The 23,280-nt window shown below is 25.9% G+C and overlaps 1 protein-coding gene across 1 annotated transcript in view; it reads right to left on the reverse strand.

Annotated features, from left to right (window-relative positions):
• Positions 1-3,577: 3,577 nt before the first annotated feature.
• Positions 3,578-23,280, reverse strand: part of LOC123267828 — a 278,164-nt gene continuing 258,461 nt past the window's right edge. The window contains exons 6-13 of the mRNA XM_044732689.1: positions 20,251-20,359; positions 16,597-16,724; positions 14,181-14,424; positions 13,855-13,922; positions 9,307-9,384; positions 7,257-7,577; positions 6,136-6,432; positions 3,578-4,355 (exon numbers count right to left, since the gene is read on the reverse strand). Of these exons, the coding sequence (XP_044588624.1) occupies positions 4,243-4,355; positions 6,136-6,432; positions 7,257-7,577; positions 9,307-9,384; positions 13,855-13,922; positions 14,181-14,424; positions 16,597-16,724; positions 20,251-20,359 (1,358 nt within the window). The 3' untranslated portion in view covers positions 3,578-4,242. The remainder of the gene's footprint in view (positions 4,356-6,135; positions 6,433-7,256; positions 7,578-9,306; positions 9,385-13,854; positions 13,923-14,180; positions 14,425-16,596; positions 16,725-20,250; positions 20,360-23,280) is intronic.

Here is a 23,280-nt window from a genome sequence, read left to right on the forward strand (position 1 = left end):
TAATCAATATTCGTTTAAAGTGTATTTTTGTGGCACCCACACACTTACAGTAATGATTAATTATTTTTTACAAAAAAATTTTCATTAAAAACTCCTTTGTTTCTGGTTAAAAGCTTCGGATACAAGCGAAAGTTTGTTCCAAATGAGGTTATGTTCCCAAGTTTTTAATCAGAGCGAAAAATCAATACTGTAACTATTTAAAATTTCTTACAGGTTATTTTTTACAAGTACAATCAAAAACCATTTTCCATTTATATATTAATTAATTATTATTATTAATAAAATTTTTTAATTAATCTTATGCCTCCACTATTTACCTAAAAAAATTGTTCTTTGTGTTAGCCGTTTAAAATTACATCAGGTAAAGCTAACTTGTCTTCCGGTACTCGGTTAAATATTTACACTGTTTTTTTTTTTTTTTTTTTTTTTAATATATATTTAATTACTCCTAGACCTTTTACTCTTATAGTTATAATTATTCTCTTTTTAATCCGTGGCGTTAATGATATGATAAAAAGTGTAACAAATTACATTAGCTAATACTCGCATTTAATACTTTGTTTCATGGATTTCTTCCATTGTTTAACCTCTAAAATTTTTTTACAACTTCAAACAAACAATGTAAAGTTTATCAATTATTTTTGTATTTATAATTTAGGTTATGTACAGTATAACCTTCAAAAAAAATTTACAGGTTATGTCTACTTGGAACAAAGTGTCGGTATTCTTCTTTCCCATCAAAATTTTTTGTAAAAAAACAAACAATTAACATTCTTTAGATACAATAATTAAATATAAATCTTTTTTTTACCAAAAAAAAAAAAAATTTAATCGATTAATGCGAGTAATTATTTAGTATTTAAAATATATAAAATTACTTCTAGAACAAGTACCGGATAACAAGTTATTTTGATAAAAAATACCTAGAGTATGTACAACAGTAATTAAAAAAAAAACTTGAATAGTTCAAATAACGGTTTGTTCATTTCTTCTTTATTAATTATTATTATTATTATTATTATTTGGCTCTTAATTTGTGCCTGCACGTGTCGGATACCACAGAGTTTCTACATATAATTGGATATATGTAAAAAATACTCTTTTAATCTCTTACTTTTTTATTTTATTTTGTATTTTTTGTTCTATCTATTACCGGTACCGATAGGCCAAGATAATTGCCGGTGGTTGAAAATTAACTTTGTTTAAAATGGTCAATTCAAATACCTTTTAAAATAAATCCGATTTAATTGAGGCAGTAACGAGCTTTTAATTACAATAACATAAAAAGGTAATTAGTAATAAAAAAAAATATTTCTTGTTAAAAAAAATTCATAAAAATAATATTTATTAATTATTATTATTTACGTAAGAAATTGATCGATATTTTTTTTTTAAATATAAATTTAAATAATAATAATAATTGATCGATAATTTTTTTTTAATATAAATTTAAATAATAATAAAAATAATTGATAAATAATTTTTTTTTAATACAAATTTAAATAATAATAATAATCGATCGATAATTTTTTTAATATAAATTTAAATAATAATAATAATAATTAATAAATAAATTGTAAGACTCTGCGATGAAACGACAATTCTGATAAGTACATTTTTTTAGTATTAAATATATAATTATTGTTAGAATAATATAATTGAATATTTAATTTATAATATAATAATAATATAATTTCTTCATCATTGGCCTGCCCTTATAAATGAAGAAATAAATGCATTGAAACAATATTAATTTCTCGATTTTTCAAAATTCCTCTCTTTGTTTCTTCATAACTTAAAATTAAATATCCATTAATAATTAATAATTAATAATTATAATTAATGTGAATTATTACTAGTTACAATTATAAATTATCTTCTTTAATTATATTTATTTAATATGTCAATATATAGCAGCCAAACGTTTAATTGTTCGGACAAGTAAACCTCTCAATAATTCCCTTAAAAACAGTCTTTATACATTTATAATTATCAATTATTATAATTCTTATCAATCCTATAATTATAATTATTATTTTAATAAATCAGTATATACAGATGTGTGCAACTAGCTAGTGAATAAAAATTTTCTTACGCTATTTTTTTAACCTAAAATATTCAATATATATTTATCTTATTATTTTTCGTCGTATATTTCGATCGGTAACGGCGTTCCTAGATAAGCTTCAGGTAAAATCATGAGTTTAACTCTTGATATTACTCATCATTAAGTTTTTTAGTCGCTAATCTCGAACGCCGATCACTTATACCCTGATCGTATTTACACTTTTAATTAGCTGCACCGAATTTTCATTTCTTCATACAATCTACCACATCTGAGTTATTCTTAAAAAATTAAATGCATAATTTTATTTAGTCACACTAAAGTAAAAGACCCAGTTATTGACACTGGCCTAGTTGTTTGACACTTGCAATTTTATTCTAATTAAAAAAATTAAATGTTCTCAAAAAAAACAATTATCTTGAAATTTATAATTTAAAAATTATATTTATTAGTTAATTTATTTTTTTTTTATTAAAATGAAATTGCAAGTTTCAATAACTAGGTTTTTTACCTTAAAAAAAAAAAAAATTTTGATTCTGAGGCTGACAATCGTCAATTTTTTTATAAACAATTTATAATAAAATTAATATTCACTAATTAATTATTAAAAATTCACAGTAATGGTTTAATTTACCAATAATTAAAAATTAATGAAATTTATTAAACTCCATTAATAATAATTATTTTTAAATATTTAAACAATGAAATTGAATGCTTTTTTTTATTTTTCTTTAAAAATAAATCAGGTCTAGAAAATTATCTTGATAAAAAATTGCATTTACAATTGAATTATTATAAAAAATATTTATAAAAAATTCCTATTGTAAAAATTACAAGTCCAAATTAAAAAAAAAATATTTTTTTTATCATGAATAATTTATTAAATAAATTTTAAAAATTGTCTGGAGCTGATTTTAGTATCATAAAAATTCTCTAGACTAAAAAAAAAATATTTTTATCAATAAAATTTTCTTTTTAAATAATTCTTACTTAATCCAAGTAAAGTAATTTTTTTACCCTTAAAATTAAAGAATATTTATCTTTTCTTCTGAAGAAATAAATAATCAAAAATATTTTTGAAGTAATTTCTCTAAAAAATTCCACATTTCGAAATTAAAAAAAAAAATTACTAGTGTGAATTTAAAAAAATATTTTTTCCATCATGAATAATTTATTAAAAAAATTTTTTTAATTTTCTGGAGTTAATTTTAGTATGATAAAATTTCCCCAGACTGAAAAAAAAATATTTTTATTAATAAAATTTTCTTTTTAAATAATTTTTACTTAATCCAAGTAAAGCAATTTTTTTCACCCTTAAAAAAAAGAATATTGATCCTTTCTTCTGAAGAATTAAATAATTTCAAAAATATCAAATAGAATATTTTTAAAGTAATATTTTGCAGCAAAAAATTCTTATTTGGAAAATAAAATTTATATTGTGTAAAAAATAAAAATCTTAGAATGTCTCTTCTCACTAATGTGAATTTTCCTAATTAACGTTAACAATGTTAGAATTAGCAATCAATATCTTAAATGCCAATAGATTGAAAGTACATGATAGCTAACAAATTACTTAAACAGAACAGTGTCGTAGGTGTTAGCTGGGTGTCACTAATAGACTCAGATGTGATGGGATGTATATGTCTTCTACAATGACATTAATAATTGTGGCTGGATCGACGTCGTATCATCCAGAATAGTACAACTGTTAGCATACATACATCATATATATATGTATAAATATATACACACATACATCAATATGTACTGGTTAGTTAAATGTCCGGGTAGGCAGCAATTGAGACGTCGGTCTCGATTATCCTCGGGAACAGAGCTTTGACAGTTCGAACACCAATATGTGGGACAGTTGTTCTTGTTATTGTTTCCGTATTAGCAGGTTTCCGTGTGTGTCTAGGAATATTCAAGCAGTCCTCTCAACTCACTTGTCGCAGTCATTTAGCTTCCATGGTCACACACTGGTCCTCAGCCATTCACCGTGAGGAATAAATAGCAACATTTCATTTAATTAGTCTGAAAATCAGCTGCGGTACCCGTTGAATTATTCTATTGATTGATGATTGATAATTAATTACTGATACATTTAGGTGAATATATATGTTTGGATGTCTGTTTGCTATCTAAGCCTCGAGTATTAGCTTCCTGTCGAGGGTGACACATCATCTTGACAACAATTCGCAGATTATTGCTGCGCCCGCTGATAGGACTAAAGACACGCGCGAGAATGATGACGCTGAGGTCGCGCTGGCGCGGGTTATATCTTCGCATACACCTGCAATTTATTGAGGAATTATTAATTGGAGATATTTATTTTAGTACAATTTTATTTATTTTAAAAAAATTTTATTTTGTTAAAATTGTTTTTACTAAAATTTTAGAAAATTGTTATTATAGTAAAAATTTATTTTAGCAAAATGTTGTTTTATTAAAATTTTATTTTAGTAAAATTGTATTTTATTAAAATTGTGTTTATTTTAGTAAAATTTTACTTTAGTAAAAATTTATTCTACGAAAATTTTATTTTATTAAAATTTTTCATATAACCTGCATTGAAAATGTGAGTTTCAATGCCTGTTGAGCCAACCGAAACTAGACAATTTCAGACCAATGCGACTGTGCCGGGCAGGTATCAATTATTTCTTCCCGGCGGACAGAAAATGACGATTTTCTGTCCGCGAGGTGAAGTTGCAGCTTTATTTTCAATCCTATCAATTGTTTCTTTATTTTATACCTTTATAATTGTCATTCTAACCGTTAACTGTACTGACATATTATAATTCTGTTACTAAGCATAAATAAGAATGATAAAAGAAAACTTGTCAATTTACGAATAATGTTTGGTAAAAAATAAACTATTACTTTCTATTTTATTATAAGTTTCATAATAAAATGGTATTTTCGCTGTTCGTCTGAAACTATCTAGTTCTGGTTGGCTCCAGACATTGAAACTAGCATTTTTAATGCAACTTATATGAAAAATATAATGTGTGACGTGGGATGAAACACGATTTCAGACCGAGGGATGCCAGGCTTGGCAACTCGCTTCGCTCGGGCAGGCAACTTCACTCTGGTCTGAAATCGTTTTGTTTCATCCCTAGTCACACAATATACTATTAATTAATTTTAGTAAAATGTTATTTCAGTAAAAATTTATTCTAGCAAAATTTTGATTAAAATTTTGTTTATTTTATTACAATTTTAAGTAATTTTAAAAAAATTTTAGTAAAATTGTATTTTATTAAGATTTTAAGTAATTTTAGCAAAATGTTATTTTAGTAAAAATTTATTCTAGCAAAATTTTATTTTATAAAAATTTTGTTTATTTTATTAAAATTTTAATTACTTTTAGGAAAATGTTATTTTAGTACAATTGTATTTTATTAAAATTTTAATTAATTTTAACAAAATGTTATTTTAGTAAAAATTTATTCGAGCAAAATTTTATTTTATTAAAATTTTGTTTATTTTATTAAAATTTTAATTACTTTTAGGCAAATGTTATTTTAGTAAAATTTATTCTAGCAAAAATATATTTTAGTAAAGTTGTATTTTATTAAAATTTTTATTTATTTTAGCAAAATTTTATTTCATTAAAATTTTGTTAATTTTATTGGAATTTTAATAAATTTTAGAAAAATGTTATTTTAGAAAAAATTTATTCTAGCAAATTTTTTTTTTTTTTTTTTTTTTTTTAATTTGTTTTAAAGTCGCATTAACTACTAAGGTCATGAGCGACTACGGTAGGGGCTAAACTTTTTGAGATTGGAACTCGTTTTATTTTTTGGGTTGAGCAGAATAATACACATAAATATTGAAAATATTCATTGGTGTACGCCGGACTCGAACCCGGTCCAATGCTTTGGTAAGCAAGGGCCGGATCCGATAGGGCTACTGCGCGCCTTAGCAAAATTTTATTTTATTGAAATTTTATTTATTTCAGCAAAATTTTATTTTAATAAAATTGTATTTTATTAAAATTTTAATTAATTTTAAATTAATGATATTTAAAAAAAAATTAATTTTAGCAAAGTTTTATCCTAACAAAATTTTACCTTGATTAGAAAGCTTGTAAGTCCATTGATTAGGATCGTCCCTCTGGAACTCGCGCACCGGCCAAGTCAGCCTCAACTCTTGTTCTTGTTCGACTCTTGAGCCTCTACCAGACAATTTAGGCGTCGGATCAACCCAGCGCATCGAGAAGCAGAAGCTCGCATTTGTCACCGCGGATTCACTCCCGATGCTGCTCCCGCTGTTTACGTTTATGCTGATACCGCTCAGGCTCTTTTGTTTTTGCGAGACTATTGTGTACCAGACTCCTTTTTCTTCCCAGCTGTCATGACATGTGTACGCTGCAAAAAGGTTGTTTCTGTTATTCAAGAACTTTGGATTTATTCTGATAATTCAACCAAGTCCGACTTTTTTTGAGAAGTTATTTATAATACTGACGTCGCCAGACGGTTTTCGAGAAAATTTTTAATTGTACGGAAATTTATATCAATTCACAATTTTTTTTTTTATTAGAAAAATTATTACAAAAAAATTTTACATGGAGAAAATTTAAAAAATTATAAATTCTATTTTTTAAAAAATATTATTTAATTAAAAATTGCATTTGAATCGTTCATTTGAGAAACCCCATAAGTCATATGGGATTTCCATATGACTTATGGGGTTTCTCAAATAAACGATTCATTTATAATTTTTCAAATTTTTTTTCAGTAGAATTTTTTTTTAATAATTATTTTGATAAAATTCTTTTTAATAAAATTAAAAAAAAACAATTTTCAAATTTCTGCTAATTTAATTTTTTATAAATTTTAAAAATTTTATTCTCAAATAATCCGATTAAAAAATTTTTTAAGTAATATTAATGTTTAATAATAATTCTAATTTAATAATAAACTTCAACAAAGAAGAAAAATAAATTTTTTTAGGTTTTATAATAATAAATTGACTTAAAAAAATAACATTGTTTATGAACAATGTGATTATAAATTTTTTAGGTCATAAACTCTCAATCCAGGATTTGGTACAAGCGTAAATTTTTGAAGCTCTAAGTCAATATAAAATAATCTCTGGAGATAAATCTTTTATAGAATCTGGATTTATATATTTATAGATTTGTTTATCTAGATTTATGGATTTAATTCATCAATTTGTTAAATAAATGTACCTTCGTGTTTATCTTCACAGGTGTTGATGATGATCATTTCGCTTTGATCAGAAGTGGTGCATCCGATTTGTATGTCAGAAACGCTGCACTGCTCGTCGTCGTTCTTTTCCTCCCAGGTCCGTTTCTCAGCAGCGCGTTGTGAAATTGACGAGGACACTGAAGATGACAATGAAGAAGAAGAAGACGACGGGGTGTCGCGGATCTGGATGTTTGTGTCCTTGCGTTGGCGACGCGACGGTATGGACAATGCGTGAGAGGATCCGTAATTTACGACGTGGTAACGTCCAGGTTGCGGACATCTCTTCTTCTCTAACGTCGATGCTGTAAATTATGGTGTTGTTAATGAAAATGAATTATTGTTTGGAAATTTTTTTTTTAATGAGAAGAAAACATAAAAAAATAATAATACATTTAAAAATTTGAAATTTAAAGTTTTATTTTGAAAATTCTTGCTCCAGTATTAAAGATACGGTAAAATTGATAAGGAGTTTTTTTTTTAGAGAATTAAATTTTCTATAATAAAAAGTCTCTTATCATTTTTTTGTATCTTTAATATTTTTTGTATCTTCAATATTTTAGTCAAAAATAATACTTCAAATTTTTGGAAATTACTGATAAGTTCTACATTTTGATTTTTGAACTTTAATTTTAAATTTTGAAAAAAGAAAGCGAGATAAGACAAAATTTATAAGGACTTTATACGTAGAAAATTAAATTCTCAATGAAAAAAGGTCTGATATAATTTTTTTATATTTTTAATATTCGACCCAGAATTGTGAATTGAATATTAAAAACTTGAATACACTAGTTTTTCATTTATTAATAAGCAACCTTGCAGTCACTATGTGACTGCCGTAAATTTTTAACTATAAACAAATAAAATTTGCTTTTTTAAATAATGAATTTTGTTAAATTGCACTGTACTTTCTTAACTATTGACATTTTTAAAGATATAAGCTCATCCCGATGTTGTACTTATCAAGAGCTTTCATTTGAGTACCCACATGCATTTTTATATATTTTTCAAATATACATATATATAATATATAAAAATATATGAAAAAATTATGTGGGAACTTAAATGAAAGGTCTTGATGAGTATAGCATCGGGATGAGCTTATATCTTCAAAAATGTCATTACGTCACAAGATACAAGGTCATTTTTTAATTATTGATATTTTTAACGATATAAGCTTATTCCGATGTTACATTCATCAGAAGCTTTCATTTGAGTACCCACATGCATTTTGATATATTTTTCATATACATATATATATATATATATATATATATATATATATATATATATATATATATATATATATATATATATATATATATATAATATATATAAATATATGAAAAAATGATGTAGGTACTCAAATGAAAGGTCTCGATGAGTGTAACATCGAGATGAGCTTATACACAGAAAAAAAATTTACTTGAATTAAGTAAATAATTTTGAAAAATTTCATCTTTTTAATTTGAGTAGAAAAATTCTTAAACTAAGAAATTTTTTTTAGTTTAAGTAAATTTTACTAAATTTAAGAATTTTTCGTCTTGATTCAAGACAGTAAAACTCTTCAAAATTATTTTCTTGGTTCAAGAATTTTTCTTTTTATTCAAGTTAATTTTTTTTTTAGTGTATTTTTAAAAATATCAATAGTTTACAAGATACAAGGTCATTTTTAAAATTAGTTATGTAGAGATAGAGCATTTTCGAATGCAACCTAAATACTTATCATCATTAATCGATTATTGGTGAGAATGTTATGAAATCTTGAAAAGGCACAAATTCAAGTCAAAATTTTTTTAATGATACCAAATTTAACCATAAAAATCCATTTTATCATATAAATACACTAGCCACAAAATTTTGCTTATTCTCTTAATAATATAGATTAATTTTTAAAAATGTAATAATAATAATAATAATGAAAATATAAAAAGAAAATTATATATAATGCGAAAAAATAGGAATAAAAACAAAGCTATCTATCTTCTAGGTCATAGCTCGCGTTATTCTTCAACACAATAATTCAAAACTCACTTATTAAAGTTATATACGGCATCACTGATAGATCTTCCTGCTGCTTGCATGCTTCTTCAGGTAAAATTGTTTTGACATCTGCAAACGATGAATAATTGAATTTTATTAGCATCCTCATTAATCACCCTTATAAACGCATACATTTTATTTCATCGCGTCAAAAGAAATAAAAAAAAAGTAGAAACAATTATTTATAAAGATTAAAATTAAATTGCTTGTTAATTTTTAAATTTTATTACAATTTTTTGTGAAAATAAAAATTCAATATATTTTTTATGAAATAATTGACCACTATTATATTTCAGTTTTATAATGATCGAAGCGATATCATGTAACAATTAGTCATTTCATAGAGACGTCATTCAATCAAATTTGAAATAATTTAACAATAGTTTTTTTTTCTTTTTTTTTGTTACAAATATGTGCAATTAATTTCTTTTTTAATTAATGAAATAAAATAGTCTCAAAAATTATTTAAATAAAATTTATCGATCGTTTAATTTAAATACTAGCCGATGGCATATTAATTCCAATCAAATTTTAGCAGGAATCCAATCAATGTACGAGATTAATTACAACATAATCTATAACTGAACGCTGTGTTTATTTTTATTTTCATGTACTCTATTAATTTATCTGTATGTATAAATACAGTTTAATTGATAAAAAAAATAAAAAGATTTTTAAAAAATTTCACTTTTAGATCGGTCAAAATTTTTTTTCACTTTTTTTAAAATATTTATTTAGTAGTAATTTAATTATTATAAAAATAAAAAAATAGACCTATAGTATAAAAACATTTTTTATAAGAAATTTCTTAAGCTACAATTTTAATCTTATTTTCTCCTAAAATTGATATTTTAGAAGTTACAGCTATTTTTTTTAGTACCTATACAATGATTTATAATATTGCATCAAGTCAACACTATTTAAGTTATTATATCTCTTAAAATATCAAAGGTAGACATATCTCGTCCCTAAAGGTAAAAGGGCGCATAACTTTTTTTTTATTGCCAATCGATTAGTACACTGATAGAAGGATTTGTTTATAATTAATAAGCTTTATTAACTGTTAATAAATGATTTTTTAACATCATAGGATTTAATAAATATTTATTACCAGTTAATAAATCATTTATTAAATGTTAATAAATATTTATTAATGGTTAATGAATATTTGTTAACTGTTAACAAATATTTATTTAAAATCAAAAGCAAAAATAGCAATTTTCCTTCGACACTTTTCATAACCCGATAGCTGGAATACATGATAATAATTAAATTCACTAAATAAATTAACGCTCTTAATACTTAAAAATATAAAAAATAATTATGAGCTGTGATAGAATTCGGTATGTTACAATAAACGTTATTATAATGTAATATAATTAATGCAAATAATTTGTAAAGATGATTTTTGTTTAAAAGCAATCTTCATATCATATGACATTGCAAACGAAACAAATTCACTCAACAAAATATTTATTAACTGTTAATAAATATTTCTTAACTATTAATAAGTACTTATTAACTATTAATAAATGTACTTGCCTCCCAAATAAATATTTATTGAATGTTAAAAAATATTTATTAAAATTTAATAAATTAAATAATTGTCTTCAAATAAATTAAATTATTAATAGTTAATAAATCCTTCTATCAGTGTAGACACATCCTACGCTTAAAATTGCAAAGGTAAAAGAGCGTATGTCTAAAATTATACGCCCTTTCACTTTTAAGAATTCGAAAATTTGGTGATCTAAAGGTGAAAGGGTTTATTCTAAAGGGTTTATCTAAATGTGAAAGGGTATTCGTAGTTTAAAAATGTGAAAAACAAAACTTTCTGTGGTAGTAGCGGCGTAAGACCTCAACTATACAATTTTTTAAAGTTAAAAAAAAAATATATCCAAAAAAACAATAAATTACGCGTGATTATTTTCTCACTTTTTATTTTAAGAAATAGTTATTATAAAATTTGGATTCTGGATTCTTGATCATGATGAAACAGCTGTCGTGTGAACGGAACCAGTAGTTATATTCAATAGAGCGATTAAAGCGGGAAATTTTAAAATATTTGAATGTTATCTGTCATTGTGATTTTTTTTATTACTTAATTTTTACGTAATTTGTTTTTGATTGATTTATTTTATATTTTTTTATATCAAAATTTGTATATGAGGCTGTTATTTTAGTACAACTTATATTGTGAAACTATTATTTAACATTTGGTATCAAAGCTACAATTTTTTTTTTATGTGCCCTTTTACTTTTAAGTAGTACTTTTCTTAAAGCTGAAAGGGCGTATGTCTTGAGATACGTCTTTTCAGCTTTAGGATACCAACTTTTTTTTTCACAGATTTTTACGTTTCAGACAATTTCAAATCGAATGGCAAAAAAAAAATTTTTTTATACGTCCTTTCAGCACAAATCCCTGTTAACCCTTATCTCTACGCCCTTTTACCTCTAGACACGCGATATCTCCTAAAATATTAAAGATAAACCTACAATATAAAAAAGTTTTTGATATAAAATTTCCTAAGCTACAATTTTAGTCTCTTATAATTTTCTCCTAAAATCATTTTAGGGGCATTCCATGCAAAATGGGAAAATGACTAAAATTTTTAAATTTCTCCAATTCATTCTAATTTAGTCCTAATTTGTTATGAAAAGTTTATACTTTACTAATTTGTAAAGAAAATTTTTTTTTATCAATAAGAAAATCGATTTTTCTCTCCTAGTAACTTTTCTGCCGTACTAACTTGTATCCGGATCAAATGTTGTTTTAATAGTTTTAAGATCAAATTCATTTTATGTTTGTTATTAACTAAGATATTTATTTTTATAGTTTTAAGAACAAATTTTTTTATGTTCGTTATTAATTAACACCTAAGTTTATCAAGATCGTGTTGTCAGTATGTTAAATCCTTTATTTGTGTTTTTAAATTAGTTTTTTTTTAATTATCCTAAATAATTTATAGTTAAATATATAAACAATAATGTTTCTAAGGTTGAAATAATATTAAAGTCTTTTTAATAAACAACTTGATGTAGACATTTTGTACCTGTCCCACCAGTCACAATAAAAAAAATTTTTTTAATTGTTTATACGTAGGTAATCAGTCTAATTCTTCATAATATTGCATGTTTGTAGGATAAATTTTGTATTGAGAGGGAAGTATTTTTTAAAAGTTTAGTGATCGAACTGAAATTCGACCTTAAGTATACCGCGGTAAGAGAGAAGGATTTTTCGATGTCCCACCAGTTACACTCAGTCAAATTATAATTACGAGAAACTTAAAAAGTAATCGAGGTTTTTGACAAAGGGATATTGTTAATTAGTTATTCTTCTATATTATAATATCAATTTTACTATAGTATAGGGTAGAAGTACCGTTTGTGGCCACTGTACCGTTTATGGCCATTTATTGTTCAAATAAACGGTAGAAATGAATTTATATTAATAAACCATTACAAACTCAATTTGTTTTAATGAAAATTGTTCAAAATTCAACAAAAATATGGTTATAATATTATAATTTTTTATAAATTAATTCAAATGTTAAATGGCCAAAAACGGTACTTCTGAGAGACTAGCAGCCAAGAAAAATAATATTCTCTTTAAATTCCCAAATTTCAGTACCACTTATTATGAGTCTTCTTTCGTAATTACAGTTATACGATTATGGGAAGAACTACCAGAGGACATTATAAATTCATCAAGCTTGGAGGTTTTCAAAAATAAAATTTTTGATTATTTATTTAATTTAGATGTTTGATCATAAACTGTTGTAAATGCTTCTATCATTATTTTATTAATCTTCAAACTTCGTTAACCTTCTTTATATAGGTTCTTTTTAATTTAAAGTTTCCTACCTGTCTCTTTAGTAACATCAAAGATTCTTAAAATTATTAGTTAATTCTTTATAAATTAAATTTTTATATTAATTTTTAATGTAGTATATAATATTATCACCTATCTAAAAATATTATTATGTAAAACACTCTAAATATTTATAAGTTAAACTGCACAATAATGTAAAATTATATGTATACTTACTCTTTGTCATTCGGCAACTGCCTTGACATAATTTTGTTAATAAACTAAACTAAACTAAACTTCTACCCTAAGTTTTAGTCACATAATTATAGCTTATAATTGATGAAATTCCAGAGTCAAATGTCCCACCAGTCACTATGGAATGCCCCTTTAGCGATTTTTTTAATACCTATACAATGATTTCTAATTTTCTATCAATACTATTTAAGTCCGTATACCTCCTAAAATATCAAAGATAGACCTATAGTATAAAAACGTTTTTGATAGAAAATTTCCTAAGCTACAATTGCTATCTAATAATTTTCTCCTAAAACCGTTATTTTAGGAGTTATCGCCCTTATAATAAATATTTATAGAATTTACAGCTGACTGCTAATTTAAGTTTCATTATTAATATACTTTTTTCTCGTAATAACATTTCAACAATAAATTTTAATTCAAGTAATAAAATGATAGAGTGAATAGAACTGACTGAAGATTAAAAAACTCACTTGATTGCTGGAGCTCGATCACGCCAGCACTTCTTCTGTGGAAGATCATGCAGACGTAGCCAATATCGCTGTTAGAAAAAATAAAAGAAGAAATATATAAAAATATGAGCAAGTGAGTTCTGTTATAAAGAAGGAGTATTTCCTTGTCAAAGCAGCATTTTTAAAAAAGTCACATGGATGATTCGTCAGACTAGTCCATTCTGCTTGATCACAACAATAGTGTCTACTTGGTGCAGGATCTTGAAAAAGAATGAAGGATGAGGATGAGGATGGAAAGGGAGAGGAAGAAAAGTACCGGTGCAATGAAAAATTTCCTCCTCACTCACCAGCCACTCGTTATGTGAGCAACGAGCTTCACTTTCTTGTCCGGACTATCAATACTCTCGAGATTATGACAGACGATTCTCTCCTCGTACTTGTGCCCCTTGTTCTGCTGGTCCTTACTCTGCTCAACCTTGAGCGTCGCATTCCCGGTGGTGAAGTGGTAAGCCCTGGTTCCGTCCAAAGAGTGCCAGGCGTGGTGCTTAGTCACCCATTGTGGGTACTTACATTTATTGTGCTCTCTATCAACTGTAATTTGAGATAATAATCACTCATTTTAAATTTATTTAACAATCTCTTTAAAATTATACTCATTTTTTCCGGCTTTTACATTTTTTCATTTTTAAGCTCGATTAAAAAATAATTATCAAATTTTATAGAAAAATTCTAAGATAAGAATTACTTTTTTTTTATTTTGAAATTAGTTGACATTTGAAATTTTTAAGTTTTTTTTTTGGCAAATTTTTATTAAAAAATCACTTAAAATTTTTTATAATTTTTTTATTTAAAAAAATTAAAAAATGACAAGTGTCTATTAATTTTAATTTAATAATTTTATTTTATTTATTGAGGTTTAAGTAAATTTAAATATTTTATCAAACTAAAATCAGCTGACATTTGAGATTTTTAATTATTTTTTTTAACAAATAAATTTGAAGTAACACTTATATTTTTTTTTAATTTAAGGTAAAAGACCTAGTTATTGACACTGGCCTAGTTGTTTGATTAAAGTGTCGACACTTGCAATTAACAACAACTATATTGAAATTTATAATTCAAAAATTATATTTATCAATTTATCAGAGTTTAATTGTTTGTTTAATTAAAATAAAATTACAAGAGTCAATAACTAGGCCAGTGTCAATAACTGGGTCTTTTACCTTACGTGTCAAAAATTTTTTATAATAATTGAATTCTACGACACGTCATTCGAAAGGGCTTATCAAAACTTAGATCTGATTAGATTTGAGAGTTAATCCATTTAGCCATTTCGAAGAAATTAGAAAAAAAAACCAAAAAAAATTTGAATTTTTATGTTTTTTAAAAATAACTTTAAAACGTGCGGAAAAATCATAATAAAACCATATATACATTTTTTATGCTTAAAAAACTGCGTCGAATGCATTTTTGAAAAAGAAAATTGAACGACGCATTCAAAAGTTATAGTCGTTTAAGAAACACATTTTGAGCTCTTCAAGTAAAAAACGTTGTTTTGAGCTTGAAAAGCTCAAATATTAACCAAAAATATACATTTTAAAGCGCTTCAAATTCAAACTTAGCGGAAAATTCTAGAGTTGACCTGCGCGGTCAACCGATTTCCATATTTTTTTAAATGTGACAGCTGATCGTTAATTTTGATTTTACACTTCTATTGTATTTAACATTTAATATTTTGAAGTTAGAATAATTCATAATACTGAAATCAGCTGACATTTGCAATTTTTTTTTGAAAAATAAATTTGAACTAAAAAATGACCAATAATTTTATAAAATTGACGTCAAAAATTTTTAATAATTTACTTATCCCAAAAAAAAATTATAAAAAGTGATAATACTAAAGTTAGCCAAGCGGCATGATGGCCGAGCGGACTAAATCATTATCCTCATAGTTCGTTCGTGCATCATGTCGTGAGGCGAGGGTTCGAGCCCCGACGGTTATTCGAATAGTTACAACACCAACCATCGAGGGTCGCTCCGGTAGCCGACCTGTACTGGCATGGGTTTTCTCTGTGGTTTCCCCATCGCCACTATTCCAACAACCGATAGAAAGGGGTGAGGAATAGGGTAAATGCAGTACAGAAAGCACAAGTCGGTCCACAGCCGCATTGGAATGAAAATTATATGTGCGAAAATTATGTTGATTATAAAAAAGTGGAGAACATGTTGATAATAAAAAGTAGAGAACATGTTGATTATAAAAAGAGTGGAGAATATGTTGATAATAAAAAAGGGTTGAAAAATTGTGTTGATAATATAGAGCGGAAAGTAACCTTGTAAAAACCAGAAAACGGTATACAAGTAAAAACTCATAATAATAATAATACTTAAGTTAGCCGACATTGTTAATTTTTTGAGTTTTTTTTTTAAATTATTAAATTAAAACTAAATAATATTTTCAAAAAATTGCACTTATAGTTTTTCAAGTTTTTTACAAATGAATTTTTTTTTTTTAATTTTTTTGTAATAATTTTTTGAATGAAAAAAAATTCTTAAAATTTTCAGATTTCGGCTAACTTAATTTTCATAAAAGTGACAGAGTTGTCAATTTTAGTTTCATATTTTTATTTTATTTAATTATTTAATATTTTGCAGTTGAATCTATTATAAAATTTTTTTTAAAATTATCCTTGACAACTTCCGCGGACAAAAAATAATCCTTGGTCATAAATAACAAAATAAATAAAAATGACAATAACATACCTTTAGTTAATTTAATAGTTCTCGATCCTTGGGATACGTCGTTCAATGCCGAGCAAGTTGAGTCGCCGGATTGCGCAATGTCATAAGTTACTTTTTCGCCGTGATGATTTCTCTCATACAGGAAACATCTGTATAAAATAATTAGATTAATAACAACAACAACAACAACAATAACTACCGCAAGAGACTAATTAATGTAAACGAGTAAGTCACTACTATACAATACACTACTATACAAATACAATAAATGATTATTTATAGTAATTGTGTAGGATTTAGAAAGAGAAATATTAATTAGATGATAACGTTAATAATTTTCATAGACCACTTGTATTATCAAGTGTCTCTGGGGATGCCGGAGAGAATCATTAATTGATTTATTTATCAATTCTGTCGGCAATTTTACTAATTGAATGTTCCCCTTCCAATTAGAATCATTGTGGATAATTTGTTAGATGGTTGTTGTACTCGTATGTTCCCAGTTTTACTTTTTATTTATTTATTGTTATACGAGTGGAAATTAATTGTACGCCTGCAATTATTTTATTTATTTGCTACCCGACTAGAAATTGTAGTGAGGAATGCCGAAGAATTAGTGAGGGGCAAGTTTGGTTTGCCTAACTTAGGCAAGCCTAATTTGCGCCTTGTTAAATACACGTTAGGCAAAACGAAGATTGGCATGCCAAATTTGCATGTAATTTGGGACATCTATGGCAAGCCGAACTTCGGCGAACCTTTGGAATGCCTGACTGGCTGGAAGTAACGATAACTAAAGATTTGCCGAAGTTTGGCTTGCCATAAATGTCCCTAATTACCTTTAAGTTTGGTAAACCGAACTTTCGTAAGCCTTTGGATTTTATAATTTCCTGCAAGTTAGGTATTCCAAACATTCGCCAAACTTCGTCTTACCATAGATGGCCACAATTACTTTCAAGTTTGGCAAACCGAACTTCCGTAGACCTTTGGATTTTATAATTTCCTGCAAGTTAGGCATTCCAAACGTTTGACGAACTTCGGCGTTTCTTGCCAAAGTACTCTAAAACGGAGTGGGAGAAGATATTTGACTTTAAGGTAATTGTAGCGTGATAGGCATTTCAACAGAAAATTATGAAATTTTTTTTATTGAAAGATAAATATATTAATAATTCACTACCAAAATTTCAGATTAATTGACCGCACCGTTTTTGAGTAATTAATTTTCGAAATTGTATCTTTTACACGTAGAGGTATAGAGAGATGGTAAAGTTAGTATGAAATCTTCCATACCACTCGAGTGATGCAAATAATTTCATACTAACTTTATCATCTCTCTATACCGCTACGTGTAAAAGATGCAATTTCAAAAATTAATTACTCAAAAACGGTGCGGTCAATTGATCTGAAATTTCGGTAGTGAATTATTAATATATTTATCTTTCAATAAAAAAAATTTCATAATTTTCTGTTGAAATGCCTATCACGCTACAACTACCTTAAGTCTTTCCAAGGTTAAGCCTTTTAGTTCTATATATATAAAAGTGTGTATTTATGAGAGTATTTTTGTATTGTATATATAAACATGGTGTCTCATGTACCCGACTAGAAATTTCAGTGAGGCATATGCCGAAGAACCAATTCGGGGCAAGTTTGGCTTGCCTAACTTAGGCTTGCCTAGGTTGTACCTCATAAAAACCAAGGTAGGCAGAACGAAATGTTTGGCTTGCCATATTTGAACGTAACTAGGAAAGTTTCATGGATTCCTTAAGTCTGATATATCATGGGAACGCCGAACTGGTTTCAAGTAACGATAACCTGAGTTTTGCTAGTTTGGAGCGAACTTGGCTTTCCGAACTTAGGCTAGCCCAATTCGAATCTTATTTGTTTTAAATTAGGCAAGCCGAACATTGGTTGTGCTTATATTCTTTTGTGTTATTTTTTAATTAATTTATTTTTTTTTTTAAGTTATTCAATTAACGGTCATTTTTATTTAATAGAATAAAATTCTCTACTTTTATTTAATTTTTAACAATTCATTCACAAAAAAAATATAAATTTTTATTAATATTTTTACATTTTCAATTATTTATAATAATTATTAAACTTTATTTTTTTTTAATGAACTTTTTAAAAATTAAATAGAAGTGAAAAATTTTATAAATTGAAATAAAAATTAAATAATAAAAAAAAAATATTAATTATTAATATTATTAATAATTAAAATATTTTATTTTAAATAAATAATACTAGCAGCCTGCAGTCACTATGCGACTGTCGATTTACGAATTATGAATAAGAAAAATTTGGCTTAATAATTTTTTAGATTTATAATCATACTGTACATAGTTTGGGTACTTTTAAAATAAATTTTAAGAATAATAGTGCTATCACAGGATTAATTACAAATAATTTAATGGACAAATTTGACTGAACAAATTTATAAAACCAAAAAATTATTAAAAACTCCTCCAAAAACTTGACATAAAAAATTAACTACTAAAAAATTTATAAAACCAAAAGGCACAGATTTTTGTCAAGACCTTTTCGATGATACCAAATTAAACTATAAAAATTTCTTTAAAAATAGAAATATCGCGACTCAAATGCCAAAAAGGCGTATAAAAAGTTTTTTTTTCGCCATTCATCTTAGAACTGCTCGAAACGTAAAGATTTGTCAAAAAAAATTTTTCAACGTATTAATGCCAAAAGGGGATATTTCAAAACATACGCCCTTTTGGCTTTAGAAAAAATTTAGCCTAAAGCCAAAAGGGCGTATAAAAAAACTTTCAATTTTGTTCTGAAATATAAAATTTAACTCTAAAATGAAATTTAACGCCCTTTTGGCTTTGGAAATTTATTTTTTTATTTTTAGGCTTAGAAAGTGTTAATAAAGCGATTAGTAAAAAAAAAAAAATTTATACCTCCTTTTATAGCACTGCAAAGCCATAAATTAATATGCGCCCTTTTGGCATTTGAGTCACGATATCGGCTGCCCAATTTTAAAACACAATAACTGCAAAGTTTTTATACATGATTTCTTTTAGTATTGCTGCATTTTTTATAACTTTTAGACCTTAATTACAAGTATTTTTTCTTAAAAATATTTATATTCAAGTACTTTCTATTCATAAATCAAATTTTTTATCAATTTGGCGCGCAAACTTTTTTTAATAAGAAAAATTTTAAAAAATTAAAAAATTGTAAGTTACTGTGTTTTAAAATTGGGCAGCCGATATGCTCGTCACAAAATTTTCCTTTCTCTCTCAATTATTCAAATTATAAATAACTATCGCTAAAAAATATCAAACCCAATTTACGATAAAGATATACCCGTTACTAAATTTTTCTTAGTCTCTTAATTGTAAAAATTAATTTTTGACATATACCACATTGACGTGTACAAAACAAAATAAATAAACTATTTTAGAACAGCATATGAAAAATTGAAAAGGCACAACTTCAGGTCAAGATCTTTCCAATGATATAAAATTTAACCATAAAAACCCATTTTATCATATAAATATACTGGCCACAAAATTTCGCTTATTTTCTTAAAAATATAGATTATTTTTTTTATCAAATAAATAAGATAAAAAAAATTTAGAATTTATAACGCAATTTAAAAACTATTTAGCAAAAAATTGAAGCTCTAAAAAAAATAAAAAGTTATAAAATTACCTGAATGTTTCCTCATTAGTTGCGGCGCTCCTTCCAAACAGCTTGAGAGTGCCGACCAAATATTTGTTCCTTCCATCCTTCCAGAGAGCAAGACACTGCAGTTCCTCGGCTGTACCAGAATAAATTTACTTTTAAAAGCACTCCAGGTAAAAAGGTCAAGCTATCTTTATCGTTACTTTCGGAGAGTTAAAATATCATCCGGTTTAACGTCGGGAAAAAGACCAATAAGAGGAAGTAAAACCGAACCGACCGGTAAGGGAATCAAACTAAAACAAATAACAAGTAATGTGAGGCTAATCTTTGCAATTAACCCATTCCTATTTATTGTAACTAACTTGCCGTTGTATTTTCAGGTCTCTCCCTTTCTTGGAGCCGAAAAGAGAAGAACGAGGAACGACCCAAATAGATTTTCCGAGTGATGGGTCATCGGGGATGCGACAACAGCTAAATTGAGATAGTGTGAGCGTGTATGTGATGGATATATAAATAAAGAAAGAAGACATTTGAAAGGGTGAAAAATCCCGTCGGGACTCGACGGCGCATGAAAGAATGATAATCAAATTAGTGTATAATCCATTTAGTGGGTTCGATCCGGGCAGTATCGTCCAAGTCCTGCCAGGTTCTTCTGCTACACTGGCAATGTTTTATTAAGCTACAATCGACGGAAGCCCCTGTTTGTTATACCAGGGGACACTTTTTGCCCCCAGATCATCGTCTTGATTTCACCGGCATGGCAACGCTCCTAATTTAATTTAATTAAATATTCTATTAAGGAAAATTTACAAACTTAAATACGGATACTATTCGATTTTATTATCATTACTTATTCTTATTATAGTTTATGGGTTTTTACGAGGCAAAAGCGCGGGGTTATTACTGGGTAATTACATATTGAAATTACACTTGGAAAACATTTTTTTTTTTTTTAAGTTTTTATCGTTAAGCTCAATTTAATTTTATAAATTTAATATCGTTTTTTTTTAATTAATGGTGAAAATTATTATTATTATTTAAAGAAATTTTGTATTAAATGTTAACAAAAAATTTTGATTCGTTAAAATAATTATTTTTTAATTTTAACTAGCAATCTTGCAGTCACTGACTGTCGTGACTTGGGAACTATAAATAAATAAAATTTTGCTTTATTAAATAATGACTTTTGTTAAATTGCATTGTACTTTTTTAACTATTGACGTTTTTAAAGATATAAGCTCCTATTGATGTTACATTCATTAAGTGCTTTCATTTGAGTACCCACATACACTTTGATGTATATTATATATACATATGTATAACATATATAAATAATATAATATAATATCGTCATATAATATAAATAAATATATGAAAAATGAATGTGGGTACTCAAATGAAAGGTCTCTATGAGTATAATGTCGGGGTGAGCTTATATCTTTAAAAATTTCATTAGTTGACAAGATATAAGATCATTTCTTAATTGTTGACATTTTTAAAGATATAAGCTCATCCTGATGTCACATTCATGAAGAGCTTTCATTTGAGTACCCACATGCATTTTGATATATTTTTCATATATTGGTGTATATAAATATATAAAATATATGAAAAATTAATGTGGGTACTTAAATGAGAGGTCTCGATGAGTATAATATCGAGATGAGCTTATATCTTTAAAAATGTCATTAGTTGACAAGATATAAGATCATTTCTTAATTATTGACATTTTTAAAGATATAAGCTCATCCTGATGTCACATTCATGAAGAGCTTTCATTTGAGTACCCACATGCACTTTGATATATTTTTCATATATACATATATGTAATATATATATAAATATATGAAAAATTGATGTGGGTACTCAAATGAAAGGTCTCGATGAGTGTAATGTCGGGGTGAGCTTATATCTTTAAAAATGTCATTAGTTGACAAAATATAAGGTAATTTTTTAATTATTGACATTTTTAAAGATATAAGCTCATCCAAATGTTACACTCATCATGAGCTTTCATTTGAGTAACCACATGCATTTTGATATATTTTTCATACATACATATATATAATATATATAAATATATGAAAAAATGATGTGAGTACTCAAATGAACGGTTTCGATGAGTGTAACATCAGAATGGGCTTATATCTTTGAAAATGTCAATCGTTCACGAGATACAGGGTAATTTCTTAATTTTGTATCTAGAGAACATTTTCGAATGCAGCCTAAATACTTATCATCATAAATTGACTATTGGTGAGAATGATATGAAACCATGAAAATGCACAACTCCAGGTCAAGACTTTTCCAACGATACCAAATTTAATCATAAAAACCCATTTTATCATCTAAATACACTGTCAACAAAATTTTGCTTATTCTCTTAATAATATAGATTACTTGTAAAAATTTAATAATAAAAAATAAGATTTATTTTAAAAATTGCAAATAAATTTAATTTGCTAAAATATTAATTTTCAATTTTATTTAATATAAAATTAACAATTATTTTTGTTAATAATTAAAAAAAAATTTTTGAATAATAATTAAAGATTTTTGTTTGTAAATAAATTTTTTTAAATGTCAAATTTTCAAAGTAAAATTTAAAAAAAATTTTTCAACAATTGAGGATAAAAAAAATAAAATTTTTATTTTAATAAAATTACAATTAATTAAACTCAAATAATTAATATAACTTCATACTATAAAAATTGAATGAATAATAAATTTATTTGCAAAAAATCTCTTCAAAAGAAAAAAAATATTTTTCTAACAAAATTGAAGTACCAAAAAAAGTTGATTAAAGAAGTAAAATATTAATAATATCAGTAGGTACTATAAATTCCCTCAGTGAAGCATCTAAGAAAAATGAAGCTGTTCTTTGATAATTTAAAAACTAAAAAATGTGAATAAATATATAAATGAAAATGAGTAAAAAAAAAAAATTAAATATTTTTCATTTATTTCTCAATAAATCTTTCCTTTTTCCGGTGTTGCTAATTCAATTGCGGAATTTAAAATGCGTTAAGTGCATTAACGTCGAGCTGGAGCTTTGAA

This window comes from Cotesia glomerata, linkage group LG6, assembly GCF_020080835.1.
Source record: "Cotesia glomerata isolate CgM1 linkage group LG6, MPM_Cglom_v2.3, whole genome shotgun sequence".
NCBI classification, from domain to species: domain Eukaryota; kingdom Metazoa; phylum Arthropoda; class Insecta; order Hymenoptera; family Braconidae; genus Cotesia; species Cotesia glomerata.